At 33.4% G+C, this 16,500-nt stretch overlaps 1 protein-coding gene across 1 annotated transcript in view; it reads left to right on the top strand.

Moving 5' to 3' along the window:
* LOC144300640 (uncharacterized) overlaps window positions 1-16,500 on the top strand; it is a 114,427-nt gene that overhangs the window by 20,663 nt on the left and 77,264 nt on the right. The window contains exons 4-5 of the mRNA XM_077876927.1: window positions 2,031-2,182; window positions 7,812-7,890. Of these exons, the coding sequence (XP_077733053.1) occupies window positions 2,031-2,182; window positions 7,812-7,890 (231 nt within the window). The remainder of the gene's footprint in view (window positions 1-2,030; window positions 2,183-7,811; window positions 7,891-16,500) is intronic.

The following is a 16,500-nucleotide window of genomic DNA, read 5'->3' as shown; positions in this document are numbered from 1 at the left end:
TATACTTATTAAATGTGCTTAAGAAATTTTTCAGTTTGGCTAACGTGTTCATCAGCTCCAGAATTTCTGTTTGGTTCTTCATAGGTACTTCTTTTTCGAGAGTCTCGTTTTGTATCTAGTTTTCTTGATCTTATTTAGTTGTAACTTTGTATTCTCTTTTGGCTCATTTTTTTTTATCTTTGAGTATTTGAATTCATTGTCAGCTAATTCATAGATCTCCATTTCTTTATGGTTGTTTTTGTTTTTGAGATTTAAATTGTTCCTTTTATTGTGCCGCATGTTTTTTTTCAGCTTCATACTCTTCCCCTCTCCTTCATCTACTGTATGACAGGAGTATCAGATTTCTTTTTATTGTTCCAGAGGTCTCTGAGGCTGTTTGTTTGTGTATTTATTATTAAAATTTTTTTCCTCTTTTGTTAAGTTGGATAATTTCTATTTACTCTATCTTCAAGTTTACTAATGATGTTTTCTGTTCTCATTCTCTTGACACTATTCAGTAAGTTTTAAAATATGCTTATGGTGTTTGTTGAAGTCTTTGATTTCCATCTGGTTCTTCATTAAGTTTTAATTTGTTGATACTTTCTATATTTCTATTAGTTTTGAGAGTGTTCATGATTGTTTATATTATATAGTAGCATTCTTATCATAGTTGCTGGAAAGGTTTTGTCAGATAACTAATACTTGGCTGTCATTTTGAAGTTGATATTTCTTCTTCATTGTCATTTCCCAGATGATTTAAAATTTTCCTGCTTCTTCAATAATTTTGAATTATATCCTGGATATTTTATATATTATTATTTGAGACACCGGATGTTATTTAAATCCTATGGAGAATGTTATATTTTTGTTTTATTTTTCATTTTTTTTATTTTTTAAAGGATTTTATTTATTTATGAGTGGCACAGAAAGAGAGGCAGAGACATAGACAGAGGGAGAAGTTCCCCACAAGGAGCCCAACATGGGATTCGATCCTGGATCCCGGGATCATGCCCTGAGCTGAAGGCAGATGCTCAACCGCTGAGCCACCCAGGTGTCCCTATATTTTTGTTTTAATAGACAGTTGACCAGTGGTTAGTTTCAGGCCACAAATTCCACTTGTCATCTGTGGGCTGTGGTTCCAATGTCCGTTTAGTTTTAAAAAGACTTTGCAGCACTATTCAGATCTGTCTCACCTATATACCATTCATTGGTGAATCTGGGGCCTAGGTAGAGGTTTGTTAGTTTAGATTTCAAAGGTTTTGGTATTCATGCATCTTTAGGTTAGGTATGAGCTCAGGAGTTAATAAAGAGTGTTTTGTTTGCTTTTCTTCCCTCTATGAACCTCTTTGATACTTTCTAATTCCCTGGCTCCTGTTTTTGGTCTTTTGACTAGTTAACTGGTGCTCTAGTTTACCTGTTTTACTGTGTATTTCTTTAGTATTTCTATGTCCAGGGCTAAGCAGGTAGAACAGAGAGAGAGCAAAGAAAGCAATTGAGATTGACTCCACCCTACTAAAGTCTAGATCCTGTGAACAGAGGCAAAAGTTCCCCCTCAGAGTGTTGGTTCCTGTTTGCTTCTGTGCCTAGGCACTGGGATGTGAGAGAATGGAGATAACAACAAAAAAGTAGAATATCTGTAATGTTTGTGTGTTAGGAATTTTCTTTCCTGCTTTGTAAGCCTGAGCAAGATGGCTCTCCTGAGCTCCCTGTCTCTGAGCTTCAATGCCTCTTGCCAGGTTTCTGGTGAACTGAGTTCACAGTGGGAGATACTAGAGGATAAAAAATGATAAGCTCACTGCCGCTTTTGGTATATCAAATTCTGGTCTTTTTTTTTTTTTTTTCCCAATCCCCCGGTACAGTTTACCTTCAACATTTCTAATAGCTGTTCCACGGATTTTATCAAGATTTCATAGCTGTATTCAGTGAAAGAGACTGGGTAGAGTGTGTTACTGCATTTTAACTGAAACTGGAACTCTTGATCAGATGTAAGTAATTTTCCTATCATATGAATAATTCTTAGCATATAAAACTTATTTTTCTTCTGTTGTCAGTAACACTATATGAAGTACATGTGGCAACAGGTATGCTTTGGAATGCTGGAACAATAGCCAGTGTCTACATTTCTGTCTATGGGGAAAAGGGAGATTCAGGATCCAGACAACTATTTCGATCGAAGAACTCCTTCAATTTTTTAAGAGGACAAGTAAGTGACAAAGTCCTTTGTCTGATTTTTTTTTAGTTATGGTAAAAAATAAATAAAATTTTACTAAAATCATAACTGTTTTTAAGTTTACTAGTGTTAAATATATTCGCATTGTTGTGTAGTAGATATCCAGAAATATTTCATTTTGCAAAACGAAAACTCTGTACTCATTAAAGAACTCCTTATTTCCCCTCCCCTCAGCCCTTGTCAGTCACCATTCTGCTTTCTATTACTATAAATTTCAGATATCTCATATATTGGAATCCTACAATAATTGTCTTCATGACTGGCTTATTCCATTAGCATAATGTCCTCAAGATTCATTCATGCTGTATGGTATGATAAAATTTCCTTACCTTTTAAGGCTGGATAATATTTTATTGTACATCTGTATCACATTTTTTTCAGGAGAGTTTATTTATTTGAGAGAGAGGGAGAGAGAGAGCATAAGTGGGGAAAGAGGAAGAGGGCTCCTTGCTAAGCAGGAATCCTGATGTGGGGCTCGATCCCAGGATCCTGAGATCATGACCTGAGCTGAGGGCAGATGCTTAATTGACTGATATATCCCAGGGCCCATACCACATTTTTTAATCCATTCATCCACTGATAGAAATTTTAGTTGTTTCAAACTCTTGCCTATTGTGAATAATATAATAGATGTGCAGATATCTCTTCAGTACCCTTCATCCAATTCTTCTGAATATATGCTTAGAAATAGGACTGCTGGATCATATGAAACTTCTATTTTTATTTTTTTTTTGAAGAATTGGTATAGTGTTTTCATTAGCAAATGGGCCATTTTGCAGTCTCACCAACAATGTACAAGGGTTCTAATTTCTTTACTTCCTTGCCAACACTTATTTTCTGTTTTTAAATTTTTATTTGTTTTTATTTTTTATTTTTAAAAGATTTTATTTATTTATTTATTCATGAGAAATACATAGAGAGAAGCAGAGACACAGGCAGAGGGAAAAGCAGGCTCCCCACAGGAGCCCGATGTGGGTGAGACTCAATCCCAGCACTCGGGGATCACATCCTGAACCGAAGGCAGATGCTCAACTTCTGAGCCACCCAGGAGTCCCTGTTTTTAAATTAAAAAAAATTTTTATAGTAACCATCTTAATGGATGTGATGTGATATCTCATCATGGTTTGATTTGGATCTCTCTATTGTTAAATGCTATTTTCACATCTCAATTGTTGGCCATTTGTGTATCATCTTTAGAGAAATATTTATTCAAGTCTTTTGCTGTTTTAAAATTTAGACATTTGCTTATTTCTTGTTGAGTTGTGGGAGTTCTTTATGTACTCTGAATATTAATCTCTTATTACAGATACGATTTGTAAATATTTTCTTCCATTCTGGAAGTTTCCTTTTCATTCTCTTAATTGTATCCTTTGATGCTCAAAAGCTTTAATTGATACAGTCTCCTTTGTCTATTTAGCCTTTTTCTTTTTCTCTGCTTTTGGTGTCATATCCAAAAAATCATTGCCAAATCCAGTGTTCCCAAGCTTTCTCTCTGTTTTTTTTTTTTTTTCTAGGAGTTTTTAGTTTGGATTATTCTGTTTAGATTTTTAATCCATTTTGAGTTAATTTTTGTATATGCTATAAAGTAAGGATCCAACTCCATACTTTTGCATGTGGATATCTAGATTCATCAATAGTATATTGAAGAAATATTCTTTTCTCCATTAAGTGTCTTTGACACCCTTGTCAAAGATAATTTGACCATACATATATATGGGTTTATTTCTGGACTCCCTGTTCTATGCTGTTTGTATATATCTCTGTCTTTATGTTAGTACTATGCTTTAATTATTATAGCTTTGCAATGTGTATTGAGATTAGTAAGTGTGAAATCTCTAAGTTTGTTCTTCTTTTTTAAAAGTTGTTTTACTGTTCAGCATCCCTTAAAATTCCATGTGAATTATAGGTTGCATTTTTCTATTTATGCAAAAATACCATTTGGATTTTGAAAAAATAAATTTTTTAATTGAAGAATAGTTGAAATATAGTGTTATAACAGCTTCTGGTGTGCAACATAATGATTTGACAATTCTATGAATTGCCATTGGGATTTTGATAGGGATTGTGTTGAATCTGTAGATTGCTTTGGTAGTATTGACAACTGACAAAATTAAATCTACCAATCCATGAACATATAATGTCTTTCCATTTATTTTGCCTGCTTTTATTTATTTAAGCAATAATTTTTTAAATTGTAGTATAATTACTATACAGTATCCTATTAATTTCAGGTATATATAATGAGACTCAATATTTTTATACATTATGAAATAATCCCCATGATAAATCTGTCACTATACAAAGTTATTATATTATTGATTATATTCCCTAAGCTATACATTACATTTCAATGACTGACTTATTTCATAACTGGGAGTTTGTACCTCTTAATCCTCTTCAAATATTTCACCTCCGCACCCCAATCCCTTACCCTTTGGTAACTACTAGTTTGTTTCCAGTATCCATGAGTCTGTTTTGTATGTTCATTTGTTTTGTTTTTTAGGTTCTACAAATAAGATAAATCATTATCATAGTTGTCTTTCTCTGTCTGACTTATTTCATTTTGCATAATACACTCTAGTTGTATTAATGTTGTTGCAAATGACAAGATTTTAATCTTTTTATGGCTCACTATTATTCCATTATGTGTGTGTAATATATGTGTGTGTGTAGGTGTGTGTGTGTGTGTGTGTGTATGTATATATATTATATATATATATATATATATATATATATATATATATATATATAGCATTTTCTTTATCTAGTCATCTATCAGTGGACACTTAGGTTGCTTTCATATCTTGGCCACTGTAAATAATGCTGTAATGAACATAGGGTTGCATGTATCTTTTTGAATTGGTGTTTTCATTTTCTTCAGATAAATATCCAGAAGTGGAATTGTTAGATCATGTGGTAATCCTATTTAAGATGTTTTCACTTTTCTTCATTGTTTTTCCTTTTTTTCCCCATTTTGATGGTTTCAAATGATCTGTCTTCAAGGTTGCTCTTTTCCTTCTGCCTGATCAAGTCAGTTATCCAAATTGTTTAATGAATTTGTGGATTCAGTTATTATATGTATGAACTCCAGAATTTCTATTTGTGGGGGTACATTTTTAAAATTTAAATTTTGTTAGTTAACATACAGTGTATTTGATGCTTTCTTATTTGTCTTTTGTAGATATTATCATTTTGTTCATGAGTTTGTTATTTTTGGTTGTTTGTTCATCAGTTTCCTGATTTTGTTCAATTGATTTTCTGTGTTATTTTTTAGCTTACTGAACATATTTAAGACAGTCTTAATTTATTTCTCAGAAAGTTCAGGGACCTTAATTTCTTTAGGGTTGGTTTCTGTAATTTCTTTTGTTCCCTTGATTGGGCTATGGTTTCCTCTTTATATGTCTTGTGACCCTTTATTGAAATTTGGCATTTGAAAAAATAGCTATCTTGCATACTCTTAAAAGGACTTCATTGTGATGGGAAAACTCTCACCAGTGAACCTGGTTAGAGTTCTTAGGGCCTCTCATACTTTTTTTGATTATGTATCTTCTCTGGGCTTGTATATGTGCTTTTAACTGTGTTAATTTCCCTAAGTGACTTGCTCCTGTTTCTTATCCTGTGTGTATATGTCCTTGTACTCCATCCCATGCCTTCCTTTATGATCTCTGTAGCTCTGACTTGCTGCAGTATTCTCCTCTGTTTTCATTGGCTTCCAAACTCTGCTGCCACTAGTACTTGAATTAAGTGAGAGAGAAATCAATTTTTTGGGCAGCTCCCAGAGAAGTCAGAATTTTTGTATGCATTGTCTACTCTTTTGCTTTTGTCCCAAGAGAGGATCCAGGGTATGGAAGGTTTCCTTCCCATTACAATGCACTATGCAAAGTAGGGCATGCAAAAAGTCACACACTTCCCTACCTCTTTTGATGGAGTTCCTTTTTTATTATACATTGGACTAGGTACTGCAACTTCTCATCTGGTGTCCAGAATTTGCAGAGAAATATTCTGGCCCATATAGTATTGTTAAAATGGTATCTCCATTGGGGAGTGAGGGCTTGGTTTTCCTTAGTCCACCATCTTTCTGAAGTCATTCTCTATTGTCTGATTTTTAAATCTACCTTTATATATATTTTTTTGTTTATTTTAATCTACTTTTATATTGTTAAGTAACGTTGACTGTATATAACAACTTTATTGCCAAATGTGGAAACTGAATGTGTAACATTATTTTTATTATTGCTAATATTATGTTTAACTTAGTAAAGCATAAAAGGCTCATTATATTTTAATTTTCTCAATTTTTTTTGATGACCCAAATAATTTTTAAGTGAGTATATCAGGATATTTTCATTATATGTTTCCTTTCTTTTTCTTAGCATTCTCTATATCAGTGATAATAAACATAACTCATAATTTTCTCAGCTATTATTTTGTTTGCACAGAAAGCCCTCCTTTTTTTAGCAGATGTGTTTCATAAAGGGAAACAATGGGGACGCCTGAGTGGCTCAGCAGTTTAGCGCCCGCCTTCGGCCCAGAGTGTGGTCCTGGAGTCCTGGGATCGAGTCCCTCACTGGGCTCCCTGCATGGAGCCTGCTTCTCCCTCTGCCTGTGTCTCTGTCCGCCTCCCGTGTGTGTTTCTCATGAATAAATAAATAAAATCTTAAAAAAAAAAGGGAGGACAATGTTATCCATTAATCTGTACCAGACACAGATAATATTTTTTTTTGTAAATGAATGTAAATGGCTTTATCTGTTATTTATGTTCTTTATAGTTCACTTATATAGGGGCAGAGTGGTTGCAAAGAAAAGTAGTATTAGGGTATATCAGAGGAACTGATCTGATCCTGCTTCTGTGCCTCACTCTTCTTTTTTATGGAATGAATTATTTTCTCACTGAGTGACTACTAAGGATAAAATAAAAATAAAATATTTAAAAATATTTAAAAATGTGTAAGTACATAAATGAAAATGTTATTTTTTGTTTTTGGATAATTTTTCAATTGATATGCTACATCATATATTTTTCTTGTGTTTTAACCCATATCATTATCTAAATTTTATCAAAAGAATTCTGTGCTCTTTACTTTTATCCATGTTCTGAATACATAAACCTTTAGAGCACAAACATGAATAATTTTTATTGTAGCAGCACATTTGGACTTCACATACATGTTATAGATTTACAGTAATTTTTGCATCAGTATCTTAAAATTTCTTTAGAAATGTTATATTTGTCAATGGCCCATAAACATTGCTTAAAAAATTTCATCCTAAGGCAGATAAGAGTTGATTGTATTCAAAGGAATGAAAAATTTTAGTATATCTTATAATTATTATTTAGTTATTATCATTTGAAATATATATTCATAGAATCCCCAAATTTATATTTTCATAATGACATATTGGCAACAAAAAGGAGTGCAGTATATTAGAAATATTATTATGTTCTACAAATTAACATTGTTCCACCTTTACATTCTTTTTTTAGATTTATTGAATGACCCTGATTCTTTTCACAATTAATTTTTAGTGTATTTTAATATGTAATCTTGTTAGAAATCAGACTCATAGTCAGATCTAACTATACTCTTTTGATTTGTTATAGACTGACACCTTCACTCTAGAAGCTGTGCACCTTGGGGATTTGTATAAGATTGTCGTAGGTCATGATGGGATTGGCCCAGGTAAGGGACTTACGTAAGTAGATATTCAAGGTTTGATTCCACTCTAACATAAAACCCTGTACAAATTTAGATAATAATTTTAGGTAACTTAAGACGTAGTCTTATCCAAGTAGATGCTCTGCCTAGAATGCTAGAGTCAGTGATGTATAAAAATTGGATGAATTTGGGATTTATATGCTATGGCATGTGGCAGCATTCTAACATGCTACTTGTGGAGATAGCAGCAGTATCTGCTGGCAGTTACACTCCATGAAGTACTAGCAGTAGTGCCAACAGTGGCATGTTAAGGAAACTGTCTTGGCAGCAACTTCTCAGCTGTGTTTTCTGCTGCTATTTTTTTTATGCTTCTTCCTTAGTTTTCCAATTTGTTCAGTGAGATGACCTACATCTTCCCAATAAGTTCATTTTCTGCTACTGTGTAAAACAAACCATGAGATAAGCAAAATTCCTCAACAAAAGAGCACTAAAGTGTACATACCACAAAAAGGATAAGAAACTAAAAAGCATCAAACAAGAGGATAAACTCTTTCACTAAAAAGTATCAATGCATAATTATCAAAGTGTTAGGAACCAAGTTTTCTTACCAATATATACTGAAAATGTGTTTAAATAATTAATGAATTAGCAAGTTAAGAAAGCTGGTTCAAAGGAAGTTACATGAAACTGAAAAATATATTCTTCTAATAAGTGAAAACAAAAAAAATGAAGAGTGAGATTGATAAATTAAAAATATGGCCAATGCCCTAATACAGTAAAAACATACCTGTGATGTTGTCTTCTCTCTTGGATGTAATTTGTTTATATTTTGACCAGACTCAAATATTTTGCAGTTTATTTTCTGTCAGTTGATGGCTAATTCTATAGTCTGGGCTCTAATCCATAGTAAATACTATGTTAAATAGCATTATGCTCCTAAGTCAGATGACTCTCAGGTGGGTGTATTAGACTATATGCTCTAGTACAGCATTGATAAAACATGTTTATATATGCAAGCTAACACTTACATGCCAACTAATTCAATTTTGTAAGTATTTTTGGTGGATCTACTATGTAGAAAGTGCTCTACTGAGTACTTTCTGTAGTAAATACAAGGATGACTAAGAATGCCTGCCCTTTAGTCTGCCAAGAGATAACAAGATGATTTTAAATCCTAACTAAGTTAGGGACGACATTCTGCTTCCTGATTCTAGTTGAAAGTCCTGTCTTTTTTCCTCCAAATTCTGATTTTCCTAGTTTATCTAAATAGAATCTCAGTAAATGATATATCATTGCAATGACATGAAGAGAATACTAGAATCTTAGCCAGCAACACAAATTTGAATTCAGATCCTGTCACTTGTTGACTTTTTGATCTTGAGCAAATCACTTAAACTCTCTGAGTTTCAGTTCATATTCTTTTTTTAAATAATAAATTTATTTTTTATTCGTGTTCAATTTGCCAACATACAGACAACACCCAGTGCTCATCCCGTCAGTTCATATTCTGTAAAATGAGATGAATACCTCATACAGTTATTGTGAGGATTATGTGAAGTTGTTTATGAATGGCAAAACAGAGGGCACCTGGCTGCCTAAATAGATCATGTGACTCTTGATCTTGAAGTTGTGAGTTCGAGCCCTGCACTGGTATAGAGATTACTTAAGAATAAAACCTTAAAAAAATGGCAAAGCAGTCTACATTTGACAGTAAATTATCAATAGATAGTCATTAGAATTTTTAAATTACATTTTATTTTTTATTTTTATTATTTTTTTAAGATTTTATTTATTCATGAGAGACAGAGAGAGAGAGAGAGAGAGAGAGAGAGAGAGGGAGAGGCAGAGACACAGGCAGAGGGAGAAGCTGGCTTTATGCAGGGAGCCTGACATGGGACTCGATCCTGGGTCTCCAGGATCAGGCCCTGGGCTCAAGGCAGCGCTAAACCACTGAGCCACCTGGGCTGCCCAAATTACATTTTAAATATCAATTCAATATGTTGTAAAATTAATCTATTTTCTTTCATTTCCACATCTTCCCTAAGTATATTTTAAGAAGGAAACTAAAAATTCCTTTTATAATCTTTCCTTCTTTAACTCCTTTCCCCCTCTTTATTTTTAAAATCGGCAGATATTTAAGAACACTTTTAGGAGTTGGTGGTAATGGAAATGGACAGGGCAAGCAGGTTGTGTTTACCAACTGGTTAAAAAGGAAGAGGGTGGAGGTAGCCAGCATTTACTTCTTTACCTCATAGTGCTACTTCCCTTGGGTTCATTCAGCCAGCATTCATTGAATCTTTGCCACATGCAACTTATACTCCTTGTTTTAGGAGTGGAAAAATGTCTCCTCCATATGTCCACTTCTCTTCCACCACCTTGGATATTTGGCTTTATACAATGGTGCTAAATCTGTAGGGAAGTAGAACTTCACTATCTACCAGGTACCTGACCAAAAAGGTGATTAAGCTGTAGTTGTTATTGTTTGGTTAGTTTTTTAACCAAACAAATAATGATTAAACAAATCATGATTCTTTGAGGAGATCTGAAATAACACTTTCTGAAAGAAAAATTTGTAATAGTGAAGTAGTTTGAGATTATTTCAGAAAGTATTCTTAGCATGTTATTGCTTCTTGAATTATAAAATGGACATAAGTTAAAAATAACAGTATTTTTTTAAGAGATGAAGAATATTGAAGTTATTGAAGAAATTCTAGCAGATCTATGTTGCTGTGTTGCTGAGAAGTTTGGCAACACTTGTTGGGTAACTGGGTAAATTACTGTTTCTTTTAATAACCAAGGTTAAAATTTACTTGTAATCAAGTGGTCTCAATTTCTCTTAACTTCCAGTCCTTTTGATAACATCTCAGAGGGAGACTCTATAGAATAAACAGGATATTATTTGATCAAAAATGATAAAAAATTTCAGAAACGTGGTAGCATTTTGTAGCAGAGATTTTAACACAGGAAAAAATTTTGAGGGGGGGGTAATGTACAAAAACAAAGACATATTTGTTTAAGTACCCTACATTAGGTGAATATAATTCCCCCTTCTGTTAAGACTATATACTGTATAAATATGTGTATTGCATGTTTACAAACTGCTTCCTCTTTATATGTGAGACTTAACTTACCACAAAGCATTTTGAAATCATATTACATTCCTTTGGGTATGTGGTAGTAGATTTGCTTTTCTAACTTAATAATCTCTGTTTAATGGAGATGATACAATATTTTTGAGGAAGTTGCAGAATTATAAAAAATGTATCCGTGAATTTTTTGGTTGGAAATTCAGGTGTGTTTTGGAGATATTTCAATCTCTAGACCACTTTAATAAAGTAGATATTGCAATAAAGTGAGTCAAATGAATTTTTGATTTCCCAGTGCATATAAAAATTATGTTTAAACCAAACTAGTATTTTAAGGGTATGATAGCATTATGTCTAAAAAATGTAGGTACCTTAATTAAAAAATGCTTTATTGTTAAAAAAATACTAGGCATCATCTGAGCTTTCAGTAAGTTGTAATCTTTTTGCTGGCGGAGGGTCTTGCCTCATTGTTGATGGCTGCTGACTGATCAGGGTAGCGTTTGCTGAAGGCTGGGGCGGCTATGGCAATTAAAAAAAAAATGAAGTTTACCACGTAAGTTGACTATTTCACCAATGATTTCTCTGTAGGACGCAATGCTCTCAGATAGTATTTTACCCACAGTAGAACTTCTTTCAAAAGTGAATCCAATCCGTTCAAATCCTGTTGCTGCTTTATCAACTAATTTTATGTCATATTCTAAATCCTTTGTTGTCATTTCAACAGTCTTCAGAATATCTGGGGAGTAGATTCCATCGCAAGAAACCACTTGCTTTGTTCCTCCACAAGAAGTAATGCCTTATCCGTTAAATTTTTTCATGAGATTGCAGCAATTTAGTCACATCTTCAGGCTCCCCTTCTAATCCTAGTTCTCTTGCAGTTTCCACCACATCTGCAGTTACTCTGTACACTGAAGTTTCAAACCCCTCAAAGTCATCTATGAGGAATCAACTTCTTCAAAGTTGCTGTGAATGTTGATGTTTTGCCCTTTTTCCATGAATTGCAAATGTTCTTAATGGTATCTAGAATGGTGACTCCTTTCCATATTTCCAGTTTACTTTGCCCAGATTTTCAGATGAATCACTAACTATGGAAGCTATAGCCTTATGACATGTATTTTTAAAATAACAACACTTAGAAGTTGAAATTACTCCTTGATCCATGGCCTGCAGAATGGATGTTGTATTAGCTTGCATGAAAACAACCTTAATCTCATTGTACTTCTCCATCAGGGCTCTTGAGTGACCAGGTATATTATATTGTACATTTTACAGGAGTGTAATATATTGCAGTAATATTTTGAAAGGAATCTTTTTTTCTGAGCAGATTTCAACAGTGGGGGTTTACTTTAATTTGTAAAAAAAAAATGTAGTATCTGTGAAACATATTAAAGGTGAAGCACAATAAAATGAAGTATGCCTATAATGCTTAGTATAGAAAGTATTTTCAGTTAATGTGAAGATCTACCAGTTAATACTTTATTAAATTAGTAGAGATACCCTAAAAGCCCACTTTCACCATTTTTATTCAAGTAATGTAGGAAGTGCCAGCCAGATCAGTTAGTCAAGAACATAAATAAAAGGCATCCAAATTGGAGAGGAAGAAATAAAACTGTCACTATTTGCAGATGACATAGTGCTTTATATAGGAACTCTTACAGACTCCACCCAAAAAATTGTTAGAATTAATAAATTCCGTGAAGTTGCAGGATATAAAATCCATATATAAAATTCTTTTGCATTTCTGTATACCAAGAATAAACTTCCAGAAAGAGAAATTAAGAAAACAATCCCATTTACATTTGCATCAAAAAAAATAAAATACCCAGGAATTAATTTAACCAAGGAGGTCAAAGACCTATGCAATGAAAATCGTTAAGACATTGATAAAAGAAATTGAAGAAGACACAAATAAATGGGAAGATATTTTATGCTCATGGAGTGGAAGAATTAATATTGTCAAAATGTCCATACTAGTGTTGAACCAGCTTTGCATCCTGGGGATAAATCCTACTTGGTTATGGTGGATAATCTTCTTAATGTCCTGTTGTATTATCTTGGCTAGTGGAAGGATCCTCAGAAATCCATCGAAAGATGAATGGATAAAGAAGATGTGGTTTATGTATACAATGGAATATTACTCAGACATTAGAAATGACAAATACCCACCATTTGCTTCGACGTGGATGGAACCGGAGGGTATTATGCTGAGTGAAATAAGTCAATCGGAGAAGGACAAACATTATATGGTCTCGTTCATTTGGGGAATATAAAAAATAGTGAAAGGGAATAAAGGGGAAGGGAGAAAAAATGAGTGGGAAATATCAGAAAGGGAGACAGAACATGGAAGACTCCTAACTCTGGGAAACGAACTAGGGGTGGTAGAAGGGGAGGAGGGAGGGGGTGGGGGTGACTGGGTGGCGGGCACTGAGGTGGGCACTTGAAGGGATGAGCACTGGGTGTTATTCTGTATGTTGACAAATTGAACACCAATAAAAAATAAATATATTAAAAAATAAAATAATTGAAATAAAAAAAAGGAAATGCATATTGGAGAGAAATCTTATAAATGTAAAGAGTGTGGCAAAGCTTCAGTAAACATTTAAGCCTTACAAATCATCAGAGAATGCATAATGTTAATAAAGTTTACACATGTAAAAACAAAACAAAACAAAAATGTCCATACTATTCAAAGCAATCTACAGATTCAGTGCAATATCTATGAAAATTCCAATGGCATTTTTAATGAAAATAGAACAAAGAATCCTAAAATTTGTAGGGATCCATGAAGGACCCTGAATAGCCAAGGTAATCTTGAGAGAAAATAAAGAACCAGGTGAACATCACACTTCCTGATTTTAAACTAATAATACAAAACGATAGTAATCAAAAAATTATGATGTTGACATAAATGAAGCAGGATAGAGTCCAGCAATAGACCCACACTTATATGGCCAACTAATTTGCATATTGGATAGTCTCTTCAATAAATGGTGTTGGGAAAAGTGGATAGCCACATGCAAAAGAATAAAACTGTACCACTATGTTATACCCCCCACACAAAAATTAACTCAAAATGTATTAAAGACTTAAATGTAAGACCTGAAACTATAAAATTCCTAGCAGAAAACATAGGTGGTAAGCTTCTTGACATCATTCTTGGCAAAGATTTTTTGGATTTTACCCCAAAAGCAGAGGCATCCAAAACAAAAATAAACAAGTAGGACCACATCAAACTAAAAAGCTTCTGCACAGCAAAGGAAATTATCAAAAAAGTGAAAAGGCAACCTATAGTGTGGAAAAAATTTGTAAATCATATATCTGATACATGGTTAATATCCAAAACATATAAGGAACTTGGGGACACCTGGGTGGCTCAGTGGTTGAGCGTCTGCCTTTGGCTCAGGGCAGGATCTCAGAGTCCCAGGATTGTGTCCCGTGTCGGGCTTCTTGCATGGAACCTGCTTCTCCCTCTGCCTATGTCTCTGCTCCTCTCTCTGTGTCACCCATGAATAAATAAATGAAATCTTTAAAAAAAAAGAACTTGTACAACTTAATGACCAAAACAAAAAACCAAAAACCTCAAACAATGCAGTTAAAAAATGGGCAGAGGATCTGAAAAGACATTTTTCCAGAGAAATTATCCAGATGGCTAACAGGTATATAAAAAGGTACTCAAGATCAGTAATCATCAAGGTAATGCAAATCAAAACCACACTGAGATATTTCCTTACACCTGTTAGAGTGGCTGTCATCAAAAAGACAAGAGATAACAAATGCTGGAAGGGATGTATAGGGAACATTTATGCACTCTTATGAGAATGTAAATTGGTAAGGTACTGTGGAGAGCAGTATAGAAATTCCTCACAAAATGAAAATAGAGCTACCATATGATCCTACAATCCCACTTCTGCATATATATACAAAGGAAATTAATTGACTATCTCATAAATCTGGATGCAATTCCATATTCATTGCAGCATTGTTCACAGTAGCTAATATGTTGATACCACCTATGTGTCCATCAGTAGATGAATAGGTAAAGAATTGTGGTCTTTGTATAGAATGAATATTATTCTGCTCCAAAAGAGAAGATCCTTCCATTTGTAACAATGTGAATGAACTTGGAGGACATTAAGCTGAGTGAAAAAAGACAAAGACAAATACTGTATGATCTAACTTATATGTGGAATATAAAAAAGCTGAATTCCTAGAAACCATAGATCGGTAGTCACTGGGGGCTGGTGGTGGGGGGAAAAGAGGAGATATTGATCAAAGGGTACAAACTTTCCAGTTATAAAAGGAATAAGTAAGTTCTGGGGATTTAATGTGTAGCGTGGTAACTCTAGTTAATAATACCATATTATATAATTGAAAGTTTCTATGAGACAAATTGTAAATATTCTCACCATAACAACAACAGCAAAAATTATGTGATATGAAGGATGTGTTAACCAACCTTATTTTGGTACTTATATAGCAATATATACATTTTTCAAACCAATAGGTATATATTATATGCCTTAAACTTATACAATATTGTATGTCAATTATATCTCAATAAAGTTGGGAAAAAATAAGTTATGTCAGAAATATAGATTGGGAAAAATGAGAGAAAATGACAAAAACAGAAATCAAAGACTGACAATAAAAAAAAGAATTGATGTCACTTATATGAATGGATTCCTAAGGAAAAAGTATAAACCCTTACATAGTAAACCAACATTGAAAAATCCAATAAAAATGAGAAGAAAATAAATGCCAGATGAGATACAGTGAATATAATACAAATACATATCAGATAAAAGTTTTGAGACTACTATATATAGTTTTGGATAAATAAATTTAAGCTCTCGATTAATTGGATGATTAAGACAAATTCAAAGAAATTTAGCGTAAGAAATTATGAATGACTCAAGAAGGTAAATTTGACTCAATATTGATCAAAGATAAAGTAGGAAATAACAGTAATCAATAATAAATTTTGTTAGATGCCTACTCTCTTTCCAAAAGCTCTATCTCTTTTTTTTTAATTTTTTTAAATTTTTATTTATTTATTTATGATAGTCACAGAGAGAGAGAGAGAGAGAGAGAGAGAGGCAGAGACAGAAGCAGGCTCCATGCACCGGGAGCCCGACGTGGGATTTGATCCCGGGTCTCCAGGATCACGCCCTGGGCCAAAGGCAGGCGCTAAACCGCTGCGCCACCCAGGGATCCCCAAAAGCTCTATTTCTATTTGGATTTATCAGCGCTTTCTCTAAAGTATCCACGTAGCAGACATTTTCAGTGCTATATGAAATGTTCCAGTTATTGAATTGGAAACTTCTAAATAGACTTAATGATACTGAAACTTGAAAATGTACAAAATAGAGAACTATGATTTAGTGCTTCTTGTATTGTCTTTTATCATGATCCTAGTATGAATAAGAATGCCAACAAACCTCAGAGGACCTATTCTAAAGGAATTATCTTTTTTACCATATTCGTGTTTTATAATGAAAATGCAAGCAACTATTGATAATTTTTCCACATTTGGTATAGTCTGAATGTT

Source organism: Canis aureus, chromosome 28 (genome assembly GCF_053574225.1).
Source record: "Canis aureus isolate CA01 chromosome 28, VMU_Caureus_v.1.0, whole genome shotgun sequence".
Taxonomy (NCBI): Eukaryota; Metazoa; Chordata; class Mammalia; order Carnivora; family Canidae; genus Canis; species Canis aureus.
This window is presented reverse-complemented; position numbering and strand designations above follow the sequence as displayed.